At 36.3% G+C, this 18,400-nt stretch overlaps 3 protein-coding genes and 1 non-coding gene across 4 annotated transcripts; 3 read left to right on the top strand and 1 right to left on the bottom strand.

Annotated features, from left to right (window-relative positions):
• The first annotated feature begins 193 nt into the window (after positions 1-193).
• Positions 194-4,794, top strand: LOC113772064 (tyrosine--tRNA ligase 1, cytoplasmic). Its single transcript, XM_027316600.1, has 10 exons — positions 194-421; positions 1,002-1,149; positions 1,846-2,135; positions 2,244-2,340; positions 3,227-3,332; positions 3,431-3,513; positions 3,645-3,790; positions 3,916-4,021; positions 4,403-4,462; positions 4,552-4,794. Exons 1-10 carry the CDS (start codon positions 336-338, stop codon positions 4,570-4,572), a joined length of 1,143 nt encoding a protein of 380 aa, XP_027172401.1. The 5' UTR covers positions 194-335; the 3' UTR covers positions 4,573-4,794.
• A 431-nt stretch (positions 4,795-5,225) lies between these two features.
• Positions 5,226-5,298, top strand: TRNAE-CUC. The gene has a single exon. It is a non-coding gene; the product is annotated as a tRNA-Glu (tRNA).
• A 140-nt stretch (positions 5,299-5,438) lies between these two features.
• Positions 5,439-9,579, top strand: LOC113770395 (YJU2 splicing factor homolog). The gene is made up of 7 exons (XM_027314834.1): positions 5,439-6,056; positions 6,438-6,722; positions 6,893-6,958; positions 7,851-7,901; positions 7,979-8,089; positions 8,658-8,730; positions 9,286-9,579. Exons 1-7 carry the CDS (start codon positions 5,859-5,861, stop codon positions 9,471-9,473), a joined length of 972 nt encoding a protein of 323 aa, XP_027170635.1. The 5' UTR covers positions 5,439-5,858; the 3' UTR covers positions 9,474-9,579.
• A 228-nt stretch (positions 9,580-9,807) lies between these two features.
• On the bottom strand, positions 9,808-13,331 carry LOC113770394 (interactor of constitutive active ROPs 1-like). Its single transcript, XM_027314833.1, has 3 exons — positions 13,018-13,331; positions 11,379-11,460; positions 9,808-11,291 (listed from the first exon to the last, which is right to left on the bottom strand). The coding sequence occupies exons 2-3, from the start codon at positions 11,390-11,392 to the stop codon at positions 10,151-10,153; spliced, it is 1,155 nt and encodes a 384-aa protein (XP_027170634.1). The 5' UTR covers positions 11,393-11,460; positions 13,018-13,331; the 3' UTR covers positions 9,808-10,150.
• Positions 13,332-18,400: the final 5,069 nt, after the last annotated feature.

The raw sequence follows: 18,400 nt of genomic DNA, 5'->3' as shown, positions 1-18,400 counted from the left end.
TTGTTTTTATCTACCTTTCCTTAATTTGCTCATATCTTAGCACCTGCCTCTGCCTACAAAAGAAGAACATGTATTAAAATTTAAAAAGATGTAAGCCCATGTAATGATAATTCTCGGTACTTCATAAGTAGTTGTCCATAGGCCCAGAAGCTAGATCCAAAGATAAAGTCCAAAAAGAAAAGGGGGTATGAGTCCACGAGTCTTCTTCTCCAAAAAAGCCATCGACTTCTGTTCTATTTCCACATTCGTCCTCTGAAAACCCTAATTTCCTCCCTGCAGCCAACCAATAGTCTGCAGCTGAAGATTTTACAGAAAGTTTGTCCAATCGAATCGGAATGGACGAAACTGCCATTCCTCCGTCGGAATCCGTGGCGTCTCTCTCGGTTTCCTCTCCGCCCCCTCCCCAAACCTCCTCCTCACAGTAAGTCCTATCTCATTCTAATCGTTTTACAAGTTTGATTTTGTTTTTTCATTTAGCTTTTTCCTAAGACATGTGAATGTGGATTAATTGTTTGTAAATGAATTGGAATGTAGTTTCTATCGGACGTTCTTACGAGTTGTTGCAACTATCTGCTCTTTCTGTTTTTCTAGAAGCTTTTGCATGTACTCAAGGTAAAGTGTAAATTGGTAATTTGGTATGGGTGGAGGAAGCTGCTCTTTGCTGCTCTGAGTATATGCTCTTTTTTTTTTTTTTGCTTTTTCCTGAGTTGATAGATGATACATATGTGTTTCTGTGTTTTCAAGTTCAACACTTTTTTTTGGGATGACTTATGTGATATTAAAGTGATGGATTTCCATGTGAGATGAATTCAATTGGTTATCAGGAAGTTGGTTTTGTAGATACACGTGCAAGCACATACAAAACCCAGAAAATGTGCGGTGGTGCTTTGGTAATTCGACTTGTCTTGATTGATGAGCTGGTTTTGAATTCTTTTTCAAGTATGTTTTGACTTCTGCAAATTCAGTTCTCAATCCTTATTGCCAAAAAATGTTGCGTACAGGATGAGCTTAGAGGAGAGGTTCAGGATTGTCAGGAGTGTGGGGGAAGAGTGTATTCAAGAGGATGAACTGTTGAACCTTTTGGAGAAGAAGCCCCAGCTTGTTTGCTATGATGGTTTTGAGCCATCTGGCAGAATGCACATCGCTCAGGTGTGGAATTTGGATACTAGTTACATCTGTTCCTTTACTTGCTAAAAAATTAAAGAAGGGAAAAAAATGTTATTTTATCATCTGTTTGACAATTTAATTAGTATTTGATGACCTTAATGTAGTTTGTCTATAGCATGCCATACTTAATCTCAGCTAGATTGTCTGTTGGTTGCTCTTTTGTTCTGGTTACAAATGTAGAATGAATGTATTATGGTACAGATAGCTTTATGTGTACTTAGTTTTTTTCAAACCTGGTAACTGACCTCTAGCTCTGAGAATTTACTTGCAGTTGAGTCAAGTACTATATGTGAGAAATGTATGTTTTGTAAAGCGTTCCGGATGTAGGTGAAGTTTCTCACAGGTTATCTTCTTCCTAATTGAGGGACTACAGTCTGCTTTTATGTTCTTCTAGTTTGTGTTAAACTATTTTGGCACTTTATGTATGGTTTTCCTTTTCTCCTTCCATGCCTTTGTGTTTTTTGGCTAAAATAAGTGGGTCGGAGTAAATCATGCCAAATAATTTTGGATTCCTCATAAGTATCTTAGAAGAGTTTTAAAACATCACAGCTCACATCCATGGTCTTCCCAGATTAGATGAAGAATTAGAAAACCAAGTTTTGTTAATTATCATGTCTGGATGCCTTTATTATGTCTTAATAACAAGTGGGTGATTATTCTCAATTTATTGCTAAACAGGGAGTCATGAAGGCAATCAATGTGAACAAACTGACTTCTGCTGGTTGCAAGGTCAAAATTTGGATAGCAGACTGGTTTGCCCAGTTAAACAACAAAATGGGTGGTGATTTGAAAAAAATCAAAGTTGTTGGTGAATACTTAATTGAGATTTGGAAAGCTGTGGGGATGAATTTGGAAGGCGGTCAGGTAGAGTTTTTGTGGTCCTCTGATGAAATAAATTCCAGAGCCAATGAGTATTGGCCCTTGGTAATGGACATAGCACGGAGGAACAAGCTTCCCAGGATAGTCAGGTAGCAGGTCTATAAAGTTGCTCGTTTATCTGGTTCACTGAGTTACTGCTCTATGGATACTGGTATAATATCCAGTATTTGGTTTTCGTTTTTGTTTCAATTTATTAGGTGCTGCCAGATTATGGGTCGTAATGAGCAAGATGAATTGACTGCTGCTCAAATTTTTTACCCTTGCATGCAGTGCGCAGACATATTCTTCCTCAAGGTGACTTGCTTTATAAGAGACGTGATGGAAATAGCTATATGTAGGATTGGCTTCCATATTTATTTGGATTTTTACTGTTGACTTCAAAAGTTTAGTAGTAGTACATTCACTTTTTGCACCAATATAGTGGCTTCTAGTCATGCTTCGTTATGCTAATAGCTGAAGACGTGGATTTGTTTAGATTTTATAGTGGCTACGTATCTAAGGCATACTAATTTTATTAAAGTTTGACCATACTAAGAATGTACAACTCTGTTGCATGTTGGCAATCTGATTAGGTTTTACCTCATGTCCCTCCATGTCTTTGTGATTGTGGCGTACCATTATTTCTTTTACATTAGCTAGGCGCTGCATTGTTCCTAAGCGAACAGACTGAGAACATAAATATAATGTGTTTGTGGAGTTGTCGCAGATATAGTTTTCCTTGGTTTTGCAATCAGTTTGCCTCTGGGTATCTCAAGGGTTCTAGTGGTTAGTGATGAAAGTTACTGCTGAGCACCCCCTTCCTTAATACCACCGGAAAGATGGTTCGATAGTTAGTTTCATCTCCTACAGTATTATCTGCTTAGATCATATAACTGAACTATGCATGTGCTAAGCAAACAATTGTGTTGTTGAAAACCTTAAAAAAAAAAGTGTTGCTGAAAGGTGGGAAAAAGCTTTCATTATAGCAAAATGATTATGATAGAATATTGAGGAATTCTTATATGCAAATTATGTAGCTTTTCAGCATCATGAAACCTTTCTCATTTTCAAATGAATTATGGTCCTCTGCCCATGTGCATCTGTATCATTCTAAAACTCACTCTGAGGCATGTTGAAAATGATTGGTTATTGTGGAGTATAAAAAAATGATCTAGTGACGCTTGACGATTCAATTTTACAGGCTGACATCTGTCAATTGGGCATGGATCAGCGCAAAGTGAATGTTCTCGCAAGGGAGTACTGTGATGATATTAAGAGGAAAAATAAACCTATCATTTTGTCCCATCGTAGGCTTTCAATCTGTTCTTTTACGGTTAAAACCTTCTTTTTTTTATTGATTTTTAATGCTACTAAACTTAGCTTTTGCCTAATTTTTACATTGTAGACATGCTGCCTGGCCTACAGCAGGGGCAGGAGAAGATGTCAAAGAGTGACCCATCTTCTTCTGTATACATGGAGGATGAAGAGGTATGATGCTGTGGGGCTAGTAATAGTGTTTTTGGTATTGAATGGAGTCAGGTGCTTGATCTTCTTTTTACTTTTGGTATTGGTTAATGCCTTTTCTTTTACTTTATTATAGCTAATATTGATTATCACAGGCGGAGGTTAATCTCAAGATAAGAAAGGCATACTGCCCTCCACAAATTGCAGCAGGGAATCCTTGTCTTGAGTACATAAAATATATAATCTTACCTTGGTTCAATGAGTTCAAGGTTGAGCGCAGTCCTCAAAATGGTGGTGACAAGTAAGTTCTTTCGACTCTGACAGTCTTACTGTCAATTAAGATAAAATGTACCTTTATATGATGCGTTGGCTTCAGAATAGTTCCAAAATCACTTAATACTTTTTATGTCAATTTTTTTTTTCTAGGATCTACAAGACTTTTGAAGAATTAGCTGTTGATTATGAAAGTGGTGAACTGCACCCAGGTGATGTCAAACCTGCGCTAGCTAAATCGTTGAACAAAATACTCCAGGTAAACAATTTTTACTTCCTTGAATTTGAAGAAAACTGACTTCAAAATCAGAAATGGTACAAGGATAGAAAAACACAGAGGACAATAGGAAAATGTAGAGACATGGCCTTCACAAAGGTGGCTTGTTTTTATTAAATTAAGCAAGGGAATATTGTTGGTTCGTCTTGACTTAATTTGCTCATTAGGTGAGAATTTCATCTTCCAAACTGGTTAATCATGTTACACCATTCCAAGGAACTACTCCTATATAGCTTGTTTTTAAGTAGTGACACTTGTAAACCAGATTCTAATGAATGAGAGTACTTAGCATGATTTTCTCCTCCTATAAGTTTTTATTCTCATTTTTAATTTGCTCTTGTTCTAATTGCATGACCTTTGCAGCCCGTTCGTGACCATTTTAAGAATGACGCAAACGCTAGAGAGCTACTGAGAAGGGTGAAGGTAATGATCCTGGAAATTCAAATAAATGCAGGATTTATATTAAGCGGCATATCCTCATTAATTAAAGCTTGACTTTTATGGTTTCTCAGAGTTACAAGGTCACTAAATGAGGTGGAGTGGAGAAAAATTTGCACGATAAACCAGTGTTTCTGTGGACGACCTGAAGCTGTTTGAACATGCCACTTTTTTGGGGCAGCAGTTTATGATGAATTTTTGCCAATATCCTTCGCTAGCAACTATGCGGGATATTGTATCATGTACTTTGTTGACGAACATTTAAATTGAATCAAATATACGAGGCACTTTAGAATTATTCGAGTGCGCTCTCTATATCTCTTGGTGTTTTTCATTCAAATTTTTTTTTTGGGGCTGTGTAATTCATCACGAATGTTTAGCTTCAATCCCGAATGACTACGTAAAATTAGTCCAAACATGGTTGATAAGCCTTCTGCTGAGTCCAATAATACCATATAGTTCTGGAAAAGGCAAATCAAGGGGATCTATGACTATGACTTGCTAAAACGCTTCAGAAATGTTATGGCATTTTGTTTCCAAGAACACCTTAGCCAAATGATAGAAACACGCTAATGTTAGCTTATGTTTTGTTTGAAAAGATAGAGGATCCGTCAAAAGAAAGGTTTACGCTCCAAAATTTGGAAATTGTATTCGAATATTATGAAGGATGTTTAGTCTTTGTTAATAATTGGCTACAACACAAATGTTTCTCACTTTTATTTATATTCGAGCCGAAAGCTAACCATCATCCGTTGTAGTCTAGATGGTTAGGATATTCGGCTCTCACCCGAAAGACCCGGGTTCGAGTCCCGGCAACGGAATTTTGCTTTTTTGGTTATGGGTTTCTCTACTCGCCATCCTTCCGCCTAACAACGGCGTCGTTGGCTTACTAAGTAGAGCACCGCCGCCGGTCAAATTATTTTTCCAACCCAATTATAGGATAATAAGAAGGGGCGGGGAAATGTGTTTTTGGTCATGGTTTCTTTACTCACTATCCTTCCTCTCAACAACGGCGTCGTTTTAGCTTACTAATTAGAGCACCGCCACCACTGCCCGGTTTAATTATTTTCCCAATCCAAATATAGGGAGAAAAGTGGGGGGAAAAAGTAAGTGAAAAAGAAGAAAACGAGGGAATTATTTTCTTTTCTCTGGCGAAGCAGATTTCTCTATGACGATTCTGAATGAGTAGAGATTAACTGTTTTCTTAGTTATTGGAATCACTGAATGTCAACGTTTTGAACTCTGGGAGGTACAAATTAACTAAGAGGGCCCTTGTTTCGATCACAAGAAGTTATATAATCTTTTGATTCCAGAAAAGGATATTGTTAGGGTTTGCAGTTGTGATTGACTAAGAGGAGGAGGATAAGGAGAAGTAAGAAAGATGGGAGAACGGAAGGTTCTGAACAAGTACTATCCGCCGGATTTCGATCCGGCGAAGATTCCACGGCGGAGGCAACCGAAGAACCAGCAGATGAAAGTTCGGATGATGCTTCCTATGAGTATTCGCTGTAATACGTGCGGCAACTATATTTACAAAGGCACAAAGTTCAATTCAAGAAAGGAAGACGTTGCCGGAGAGGTAATCGCTCAATTAACCTGTGCACCTGCGTTAACATTGCTCAGTTAAGTTGTTTTCCTGTGCGATTTTCTTGATTATCGTTCAAAAGCTTTTCTTGTTTTATCTTATTTGGATTGTGATGCAGGTTTTGGAGTTAAGTCTGAATTTTGCGAAAGTTAGAACTTCAGAGTTGGAATTCCTGTTTTTTATGTTTGGATTAGAAATTTGGATGTACAAAGATGGCCAGTCTAGATTATTAGCGGTGTAGCACGTGTTATGATAGCGTTGTTGAATCTGCTCGCTTTCGTTTCATTTTTGCTCAAACAAGATAGCTTATTTTTTTTAAAAAAAAAAATTTATAACTCGTGAATCCTTTTTATTTATTTTTGATCAATTTTCCAGAACTACTTGGGAATTCAAATATTCAGATTCTATTTCAAGTGCACAAAGTGCTCAGCTGAGATTACGTACAAAACAGATCCAAAGAATTCTGATTATGTTGTCGAATCTGGCGCAACACGGAATTTTGAGCCCTGGCGTGCAGAGGACGAGCAAGTTGAGAGTGAGAAGAGGAAAAGAGATTCTGAAGAAATGGGGGATGCTATGAAATCATTGGAGAATAGAACGTTGGACTCAAAACGAGAAATGGATATACTTGCTGCATTGGATGAAGTGAAGTCCATGAAGGTGATTTTTCTTCTTACTCATTACTGCTATCTGACCTATGCTAATACATATATTTCACAAAATACTTATATTCTTCTGTATAGGTGAGCGAAATGTAAATATACCTAAGCCTTCCTGGTACTAATCTTCTCTCTCTTTCCCTCTTTCTCCCTTTCCCCTATATTTTTCAGTCAAGACAAGCAAGTGTCAGCGTAGATGCAATGCTGGAAGTTCTGCAACGTGCAAATGAGGAGAAAGTAAGATTCTTATGCCAATGCCATTTGCTAGGACTCTAATGTATATATTGGTAACTGGTTCCTGCATGAGAAACCTATTACAGGATTTTTTTTTTTGGGGTCAATTTGGAGCTATCTGTTTAAGGTTGAACTTGTGATATCTCTGCTTTTAGACTTGTTAAACTGCTTCAAATAATTTGTCATGTCTAACATCAGTACTGGGTGAAATCCAAGAGAGGAAATCCATTTTCTTAGCTGTTTATTTTATTTTTTTGGGCATTTACATGACTAACAAGCATCAAGATGCAAATTTGGCAGAAGTTCATTATGACAAGAAGTTTGCATTGAGATTCAGTAGTTGGATAGCTTTATCAATGTCTAAATGTGCTTGGAAGTCAATCTTCTTTTTAATTTTTTGACTTTATAACTTGATAAATACTGCATATGTGATATCTATAGATTGTTATCAATGTGCTTGGAACAAAACCCTGAAAATTTCTCATCCCGGGCACTTATTTCTGTTGATTTTGTACGCCCAAGTCATCAGAAATGTAGTTTTTCTCCTTCCCCTGTTTTGCAAATTTGTAATGTTTGAATCATGTTATTCTCTTCTTTTAAATTGGGTTGGTGAGGTTGGGTTAGAATATTTGCCAATTATATTTGTTAGAAGCATGGTTTTGAACAAAAACCTCTCTCTTCCCATCTCTCTCACGTGGATCCGCATGCGGACAGACACACAGAAGCACATACTTGAAATAAAGGTTTAAAGACAGATAGGATGGGGTTGATGTGATATATTAAGTTGCGAGTTGGATATAGAGTCAGTTCTAGATCATGTTGTGTGCACCTATATTGGGTCTTCATTGTTTCAATTAAGAATTTTTCACTGAATTATCAATTCTTGTGCTGATAGGAAAGGAAGCTGTTTGAAGAGGATGAAGCTCTCATAAGATCTATATTTAAGGTAAGGCATGCAATTGTGAAATCATCTTCTATTTTTGTAACTAAATTCTCATTGATGGTACTAAAATTTGACTTTAGGGATCAAGTGAAAGCTATGTGCGAAGGATTAATGATGATGACTTTGATGACGAGGAGGATGTAGCTTCTACAGTTGCTGCCAGTGAAGAAGCATCAAATTCTGTTTCAAAGGTGCAATTATCTACAGAGTGTTAATAAAATTTGCTGTTCTCTGCTGGTATATGTTAGTTGAGAAAATGTATTTAGGCCCTCTCCAGAAGTAGTGATACTGGCGAATTCAATGCAACCTTGAACTAACAGTGATGGGTAGGGGAAGGACTTGAATGTTGAGGGACCAAAGAGGTCTGAGAATTGATAAAGACAAGGATTTGCGTGTCCTCATGTTCAATCAGTTTGATGCAATTGCTATATTCTGGCCACTGCATTATAGGATAGGAAATTTTGTAGTTTTAGGATATGAGGACTGCTGGATTGAGTTAGGGTTTTCAATTTCAGGTTGTCTTAGTTTATCTTCATCAAGCAGTTGCAATCCTTAAAAGCTGTTTCCTTGATCTGTGATTTGAAAGCTTGTTATTGTCTAACTGCTTGCTTATCTTAACGAAAGATTATTTGTGTGTGTTTTTCATGATGTTAATTAGTGTTTATACTCTGTTTGAACAAGTCATTGGCTCTGTAACTTGGAGATTGACCATAACCAGTGTCTTTGAGATTAAGCTTAATTTTAGCTCTTTTATTGCAGAGGAAAAAACTGGATGAAGAACGACTGGGCAACCCAACGGATACATTGTCAGATGGCAGTGCACTTGATAAAGGTTAGTTAATCTATCTGCAGATTTTTCTGGAGATTTCAGCTTTTGATCACAAGTTTTTGTGATTATTTGTTAACTTCTCACAGCTATAATCTTGGAATAGATGACAAGCAGTGCAGTGATATTAATTGTTGTCTCTTTCCAGAATGTTATGAGATGCTTCTCTGCTCTTTTCTATTTCCCCGATTGCTCTGTTTAGGATTTGATCTTGCTACTGCTGGTTCTCTAAAGTTTTACGTACCATAAATGAAGAGAGATAAATTATGCTCGTTTCTATCTAAGTTCAACTCTTTTCTTTCTTTGGACAAACTATTTCTTGCTTCAGATAGCAAATGATTTTAGTGATGTAATGAGTAATGGCTACAAAAGCCCTGGATTACCCCTTCTGAAGAAGAGACTAATAGTTGTCAAATAGTAAAGAACAAAAGAAGGGGATAGAATCTTTGTTCAAGTATCAGTTTCTTGTCTGTTTTAGCTTCCCTCCAGAAGTTTGTCTCCGTCTTTATTTGTTTTCTCTGGGCACTATTAGTTCATTTCTACATTGCATGATTTTGACAGATAAAGCTGGTGTTTCTGGGTCTTCAAATAATGGAAAATCCATTTTCAAGTCGCCATTAGTAAGAGTATCTATTGTGAAGAAGCCAGCTGCAGCAAATGAAGGGGAAGAGACAGATCACAATCAGACTGTTAGAAGCACTGGCTTGCAATCATTATGCCAACTGTATCAGAGTGATGAAGATGATTAAATGTATTAATGTAAAATCTTCATGTTGCATAAGTCGTTGATAACTGGGAAATGTTTTTAAAATAACCTTCAATCACTTTCAATGCGTATTTGCTTTCTTATTTATCTTCTTATGAGATCACTTTCTTATCATGAATGGTGTAATTCAACGGCCAAGCCAAAAAGCTTGTGAAGAATATCGGATTCAGAGGATTGAAATAAACAATTCAAAAACTATGAGATTCTGTCGGCTCATGTATCTTGCTAAAATGCTAAATTATGGTCTAGGATTTGTCTTTTTCAACCAACCTCTATACTTGTGCGTTCTGAGCTTAAGCAGCTTATACCATATCAAATGCACAGGACAAGCATATCAGATTACCAACCTCAACAAACATTTGACTACAGTCGGGGTAATCAAATGCACTGGACAAGCATTTGCATTAACGATTTCTTGGACCGATGGTAATTACCGAATGCAAGTCCATCAATGGAAGAGACGTAAAAGTTTCATAGAACCCCAAATGTACGAGGTTGGGGTTGGGATCACTTCCAGCATAATGCTGAAGATGATAACGAAAGATCGATGTACTAGCCATTGTTATACATAAGCAATCACATTGAAAATGGTAAGCGTACCATTTTGCAGGTCAATACAACTTAACGATGGATGAGGGTTATCAAATAACCCTGCAAACCTCATTTCTGGCCCTTCTTTTTCCACAGGTCAAACATCCTCATTCCAGAACCTTTTCGTTTTCCACCTCCGAAAACATCATCAGTGTCATCAACCATGCCTGGAGAACCCAGGTAACCATGATATCCACCACCCTGTGCTTCAAAGACACTGCCAAAGTGCTTATCCATTGATCCACACCTATCTGATATCCTTCTACCATTCATTTCTACACCCCCAGATAGTACCGCTGCTGCAGCATCAGCTGCTTTCCTCCATTGTTCTGTTTGTACTCGAAGCTTCTTCATTTCGGCTTCTAACTCTTCTTTAGCTTTTTCAACAGCTTCCAGCTTCTCACTTATCCGAATAGAATTGTTCTTACTTGCTTCTAGCTCCTTAGTAACTTCGTTCAGCCTAGTAGATATTTCATCTTCCTTTGACTGAGCTGCTGATATCTCTAAAGATTTTTCCTTCAGCTGACATTTGAGGTTCTCATTTTCTTGGCAATACACTCCTAATTCTTTTTCCTTCTCTTCTAACATGACTTTCAACATGTTTATTTCATCGTTTTTCAGGGCGAATTCATCAACTGAGGGCTTCTCTGGCTTCAAAATGGCTGGGAATTCTGTCGGTAGGACTTCAGTCCCGGGTTTGAGATCGTCTTCATTGATTTGCTGGTTGACTTCAACATCAGGCTCCAAAGTTACCTTTTCAACTGGAACTTCAAACACATCAGTTTCCTGTTGGTTCTCCTCAGAAATTTCAAATGCCGCACTTCTGTTTCCCCTTCTGGACTCTTGGTTTTGCATTTGAGAGGAGTTTTTATCTTGAGCCTCTTCTGGCTCAGGAGCAATTGGTTTCCTAGTTTTTTTCTCAAGTTGTTCTTGAGCTGCTTTCTTTGCAGCCTCAGCTGAGACCAACTGCTCCTTGAGGTTCCTTAGCTCTTCCTGTGCTTGTCCAAGCTGAGATTCCAAGTCTGCAATTCTTGTTCCGAGTTTCTTTTGATTCAGTGGATCAGGCTGAGTACCTCTTGGAGATCGCCGATCGCCTCCAAGCTTAGGACTCCGGTCAGTTGTTGCTCGATGATGCAAGGGCTCAGAATCAGAGCTAGAGGTCCTCAGCTGAGATGGACGAGGAGATCGCCTTTGAGGCATTTCTGGTCCGCTGCCTCACATAATCGAAATCATTAGAAGCAAACTCAAGGAGATGAAAAGAGATGACTAAATGAGATGCATTATTTTAAGGAATTACCTTGATCGTGGCATTTCACCGATCTTGTGACGCGTCTTCCTGGAGAACTGATGAAAGTAGCTAACCTCTACAACGTTCTAACCTGCAGTATGTGGAAACAAGATCAGTATATTTGAAAAAATGGGTTAAATACTAAAGAGGAAAATATACAGTCTGTGAAGAGAAGAAACAAGGTGGAAGGATAAAATTAGCGTGAGGACTAGTTAGGGAGGCAATATCTGCTTATTTTGACAAGTTGCTAGCAAATGCAACACACAGGGACACTACTGCAGCATTTTGTAATTGCAACTTTAAAATCAAAACTACTTTCCAGAGATATGATTTTAGTAGGAAAAACAGCAATTAAGAGACAGAGGCACTCTTTGGAGTAAAATTGTCATGTAACATATAACAGCAGTAGTAACTCGGAGACATGGGCATCAAGAAAATTCTCATGCATTGACTATTAACAGACATTTAACATGAATGCCAGGAAACCAGTACTCTAATATTCTTCCCACTTCAATGATATTCAATGATGAAAATTTGCTTGAGATCCAGACCCACTGTACGTAGTTGGGGGGGGGGATAAAGAGAGAGGGAGAGGGAGAGAGATAAAGAGAAGGGAAGGAATTCAAAATAGAAACTCTATCAACACAGTAAGATTTCTGATGCATCTCTGTTCAAGAATAGTTTGACATTATGGAGAAGTGATCCGTGACTACAGGGCCTTAGCAGAATATTTTTGGAGCTTTCTCAGATTAAGTTGATGACTATAGTATTCAATCTACAATTTTAAGAAGAAAACATTCCCAAAGTATACAAATGCATCAACTCATCTTTGGTCAAGCTGATCTAGTCCTCCCACATTCTCCACAGGTATGAAGCCAATTGTACCAAACGAAATTAAAGAGGGTAAGAATCAATTCAAAGAAGACACGCAACGTAATAAGCTTGATGATTCCGAGAAGAAGAGTGTCTTTCAACAGATAAAAAATACTCAATTTGCAGTTTACTTTCAACATGCGCATATCTATGTGATCAAAAGTGGTGCATAAGCTGGTCTATATATGTTGTCTTCATGCCAAAATTAAAGATTTTTTATCATGTAGAAGTATGAATTTTATAGATCATCTCTGGGCTCTGGCATGTGACGAGCTTGTACAACAAATTCACAAAAATGGTAAAAGAAGCACATGGACCAGGTACAAAACCACTAGTTGGAGGGAACCCCAAAAAAATAAAAAAAATCAACAACAACAACTACTACTACTATTGAGCGCAAAGACGAGGAATTAACACTTCTCAAACAGATTGAAAAGAATAATCATTGATCAGAATAGCAAGATCTGAAGATTACAGGGGACACTAAACATGTTAGATTTTGTAAAGATTTAATCCATAAAGTCATGCATTGAACATGCTAGACCTCGTCAAATAACACCAGAGAAGTTAAGCTGGATAATCAGATCCCAGAAAGGGCATCCAAGAAATCACAACAGGCATCCAGAATCTGAAATGTAATGTTCTCAAACTTCAATATTACCCCTTTCTTCAGCAATTAAAAGAAACAAAATAAACCCCAATGAACCTGGTCATAAACATCAACAAACATGCGGCATCAAGAACCAACTACAAAGGACATAAATCAGAACGATACCGTGAATACGTTGCTCTTCTAGTTGTGGATGAAGGAAGTGATAAAGGCAAGAATGTTCATCAAAATTTTGACACCTTTTACTGCTTTTATGCACCTAAAGAAATAAAAAAAAAAAAAAAAAAAAAAGTAGAAAGAGCAGACAAAGATTCAGAAGTCTCCCCACAATCCCACATAAAAAGTGAAGAGAAAAGGCCTTAGCTTGAGGGCATTGAGTGGCATTTATAGATACATGGGACAATTGTTCTTGATACAAGAGAGAGCTCAGCTCAGGCGGTAAAAGTTGATAACCAAGGAAGAAAGGCTGCAGTGCATAGACATGCAGATGCAGTCAGAAAGAAAGAGAGAGGAGAGAGACGTTTGAAGTTTGAAGTTTGAAATAAAGTCGTTGGTGCGCTTGTGGGGTACCGTGAATCACATAATTTTTTTTTTTTTTTGTCAAGAATTTATACACATGCAATACCTAAATTAACCCCACAAGGAATATTTGGATACCCCCATGGACCTTAAACCGTGAATCACATAATTGCATGCCTTGATATTCATCATCCTCTATTCTCAAATTATAAAACCAAAAGATTAATTGGACTTTTTTTTTTTAAATAATAATAATTTTTTATAATGCATTAATCTTTTTGTGTACACAAAACTTGATGAATCAAAATTTCTTCACTGTAATTTTATAATTAACATATATCAAGTATAAGACGGTAGACATGGCAAAACTTTGATCATCAATTATTTTCGTTTATGTATTTAGGGGTTAAAATCAATTAAATATTTGGGTAGTTTGATCTATAAGTTCAATTAAAGACGTGTAAATTAATGCTGAGTAAGATCTAGGTAAACTCACTACTTATAGATTAATATCGATCTAGATACATAGCATAGTTTAAATTTTGCACGTGTCTACATTTTTAGAGGATGAGTGAGCTCACTCACTTAAGTTTTTTTTTGTTTTCCCTTTTTAGATAAGAAATTAGAATGGTACCAATTTAAGTGGACTCGAAATTTGGAGTACTAATAAAGAATCATTTTTTGTAGGTGAGGACTGAGGAGATCTTGAAAGGAGGAAGAGGCCAAGAGAGTAATTTTGAAAGTAATACTATCATAAATTTATGTTGGAAATCCGAGTTGTTAGGCAATAATATCTTTCTGTCTTTTTGCTTCTTTTCAAACCTTTTTCTTGCTTCAATAAGAGACAGAGACAGAGACACTGAGGCCCTATGGATAACAGTGCGAATGCATTAATATATTGGTTTAGTGCATCAATAATATTATTGTCAGCCTTGGAAGACCTCCAAACAAATTCAAAGTCGTGGTTGTAAAAGACCTGTTTCAGCTTTGAACAATCAGTTTACCAAAAGCAAATTCATATGTCTCCTCTTTAGTTGTTAGTTTGATAGATTTGCTTGCAACTTTTGCAGTACGAGCCTTCATCTTCATCTTCCAAGAATAATGCCTTTGGATTGTGAATTATTAGAAATATTTTTACTGTAGCACTTTTTGTGATGTGATGTATGTGAGATAAAAAGGTAATTGGGAAGGTAAAAAGGTGTATTGGAAATTGTAATGATGATGTAAGCAAATAAATTTAGGGAAATAAAGTCCAATCCAAACAAATGGAATGATGAGTAGACAATCAATTCTGAATCAATGAACTCTTGTGAATACATTTAATATATGTATGTACGAATATGAATACAAGAAATTAGCTGATTTTGAGCATTCAATGAATGAAGTAGGACGGACAGTAATCAAGGAGACAGGAAGATCTCCCATTCCCATCCATATCAAAAGGCCCTACTTCTAAATTTGCAAGTTGGAACATTTTCTTTATTTCCCCCCATCAAGGGCATACCTTACTATATACATCTCGATAAGACAGCTAGAAGTTTGATTGTACACATTGATGATTTTTCCACATTGCAAATACTACTCTATCAATCAATTTGGCGAATATGCGGGTACTCGTTAAAAGATATTTCAGGTATTAAATCAAGAAAGTGTTTAAACACAGAGCAAAAACTCAATAGTAATAATTATGATCATATATATTTTACATAATAAATTAGATTTAGAATTAGTGTGTTAACAAGCGTCTGATGGGCACTCGTAAAAAAAATCAATATTAAAATATCTTCAAGATAAGTTATAAATACATCAATTATCTGAGAAGTAGATCATCATGTTGCCATCAATTAGTGTGTTATCTAAAGTCTACTGGCCATCTAATCTGTACTTGTTTATTCACCGGCACGTCTAAGTTCTGATCAATCAAATGAACCAGCTGTATGAGATAATTATCTTCTGATTGAATTGGAAAAAAGAAAAACCAAAAGAAAAAAAAAATACTTTTATAGACTACGTCCACTCCTGTCCTGACAATAATGTAGAAAAATTATTTTACACGTAGCTAGTAGCAGTATAATAATGTAACATCATTTATAAGGAAATCCTCCACATAAACTTCATGCAAATCATCTTAGTGGATCCAGAAAACTGCTGCAGCACTGAGATGGATACAACTCCATACCTATAATTTTCCTCATTGGATTCTTTCAAAAAAAAAAATTGACAAAAAAAATCATGACAACATTGAATTGTGGTCCTAAATATCAATTAGTAAAAAGTCATGGGGCTGTGTGTGTTGTTCAGAGGTAAGACTGTGAGGCAGTGTTTTGAAAACCGGACCGGACCGGCCGGTTCGACCGGTTGAACCGCGAACCGGCCATGGCTCCGGTCCGGTTCAATGCTAAGTTTGACTTTGTCAAGAAACCGGTCCAAAACCGGTCGGATCGCGAAAACCGCCGAACCGGATTTGAACCGGTTATTTCCGGTTTTTGAGTTTTCCACTTTTTGTAGAAGACCAATGTAGTAACCATTGCACCATCACATCTTATTAGTTTTTTTTGATAACTTATTTATATAAAACAAATACTCATATTTCTTTTGTTCCATTTTTCTTACAAAATATCATCCTTTCATGGCTCTTTCTTTTTAATCTTCAACTCTTTCTCTCTCTCTCTATCATCTTTTCTTTTGTCACTCATTTTTTAATCAAACCTCTTTATTTTTAATTTATTGATGTTTTCTTCCATATTTTAATTTTGTTTTTGTCCATTAAATTTAAAAAAGTGAAAAAAGAATTATTTTTCTTTAATCCAATTTATTTAATACCACAACCACTCACTTTTATCTCATTTTTTGTTTCTTATCAAATTTGCATTTCTATTTTCAATTCTCTTGATTTTCTTCGAACTCCAAACTTCCTTTTTTAAATTGTAAATTTAAATTCCAAAATGTAAATTAAAATTTAAGTTCACAATGTCTAAATTCTTATAGACGTGGATTTAAGATTTTTTGATAGATATAATTGAAATTGAGATGAAATTTATTTGTTTTAACTTATAATTTAAAAATTTTATTTTTAAAAATCCAAGTTATTCGAAAATAGTAAACTTTTCATCATATAAAGTATTAAATTATCCATTACATGTCTTATTTTGTGCATATATATATTTATATAAATTATTTTTTAAAAAATTCATTGAACCGGGGTTGAACCGGTCCGACCGGTTGAATCTCGACCCTTTCACTTCATCGGTTCAATTAACGGTCCGGTTTTTAAAACATTGACTGTGACATTGCCTACATTCACAATAAAGAAAAATATTTAAGAACAATAGATTGTGACATTATATGTGAAACCGAGATAGGTAGCTGGATTAGTTAATGTTTTGAGGAAAACATCGCATGTGAAAGCTTAAATGTGAATCTAACCACTCCAACAACGAACTACTGGTTGGTCGGTCATTGCCCGGTTACACCACAGAAGATCCATCTCTAGCTAATTCTTGGAGCACAGCATATTTATTGTACTCAAGATTAATTTGTGAGACTGGAATGTTGCCCCATTTCATATGCAATAAGGCCATTCTGGACGAGGAATTGGTATTTGATCATTGGATACGATCATGTCATTATTGTATTTTTCAATTCTCAATATTCCTTGTATCAATGATCAGAAACCACAAATGATAGGGTTTACGGACATTTCCAACCATTAGAGTGAAGCGTTGGTGCGTGCCAACCTAAAAGTATGTTAACAATATATACACGAGAACGGGCTAGAAAATATTTTTGTTTTCTGAAAAACCCGCTTTAGGTAGATGCTTACCAACGTATAAGATACCAGCTAGTTATTAAAACTCTCATATGTGCAATTAAATCAAGAAGATGTCTAGTAGTACAGCATTTGTAGTCTAGATATGGATTTCTCTTTCTCAAATTTTCTTGACTCAGTACGTTGAGCTCTTCTTTAATATAAGTTGACGTGTGGGTAGTCAATGCGAATTGGGAAACAACTTCATGGTCACAACAATACTGCATAAGGAATGAAAGAACCTCTTTTTCACGTCTTTGAATGTTGGCACCATTACCTAGCTTAGCTGGGCTGAGTTGGCCATCACGATGAGACTTAAGTCCCTCCATAGATGTTAGTTGAAGGATCAAATTTTTTTTGTTCATATTCTCATTTGGAAATTTCCTCGACGGATGAACGCGCATTTGTTTGATCTGATAGTGATCTAGTCTTTTTTAAATTTCTCATCAACCCAAAAAAAAATTGATGGCGATTCAATCCCACCAAATATCTTGTTCCGTATTACGCAATGCTCATCTCGAATTTGGTGTTGGCCCGGTGAACCAACAGGCCCAAAGTGTAACTTAGAACAAAAATGTTTGGGCCGATCTCAGAGAAAGCCTACTTCACAGAAGGGCTGATATGCAAAAAGAAAATGCCCAACCTATTTTAAAATAATCTAAAATGTCTCGCCAGCCTTCCCTGGACCGTACCCAATCTTCACGGATTTGCAAATGTTTGATGAATAATTTCATATTTCTCTATTAAATAAATAAAAAGACAAATAAATGTCATATTTCTTGTATCACTACTGGTAAATGATTTTTCGTTTGATTTTCCTTAGATGTCAAGAGAAGAGCAAATTTTATTTATCTCCGAATAAACAAATTTTTGGTTGGGGCGGTAATGTTCCTTCAAAATAAACTACGTTCTGCGTTTGTCTCCCCACCCCAAAAACATGAAGGACCCAATGAGATGGGACTGGGCCACGGATAAAATGTAGAGTATGTCCTCCATTGCACGTAACCGGCCCGTGATACAGATGGTCCGTTGCTTGGATTGCAATTTTTTTTCAAAAATTTTTTATGTTTTTCGTGATTACATTTCTCGATCACTTTTTTATTTTTTATATATCAAATCATTATAGTATTTTTTAAAAAAATATATATAAAAATAACAATCCAAATGTGCTAATAAAATCCGTTAGAGCTTGGTTAAAACTTAAAACCTCTTCACTTTACG

Source organism: Coffea eugenioides, chromosome 5 (assembly GCF_003713205.1).
Source record: "Coffea eugenioides isolate CCC68of chromosome 5, Ceug_1.0, whole genome shotgun sequence".
Lineage (NCBI taxonomy): Eukaryota > Viridiplantae > Streptophyta > Magnoliopsida > Gentianales > Rubiaceae > Coffea > Coffea eugenioides.
Note: the sequence above shows the minus strand (reverse complement) of the source record. Positions and strands in the feature narration are given on the sequence as shown.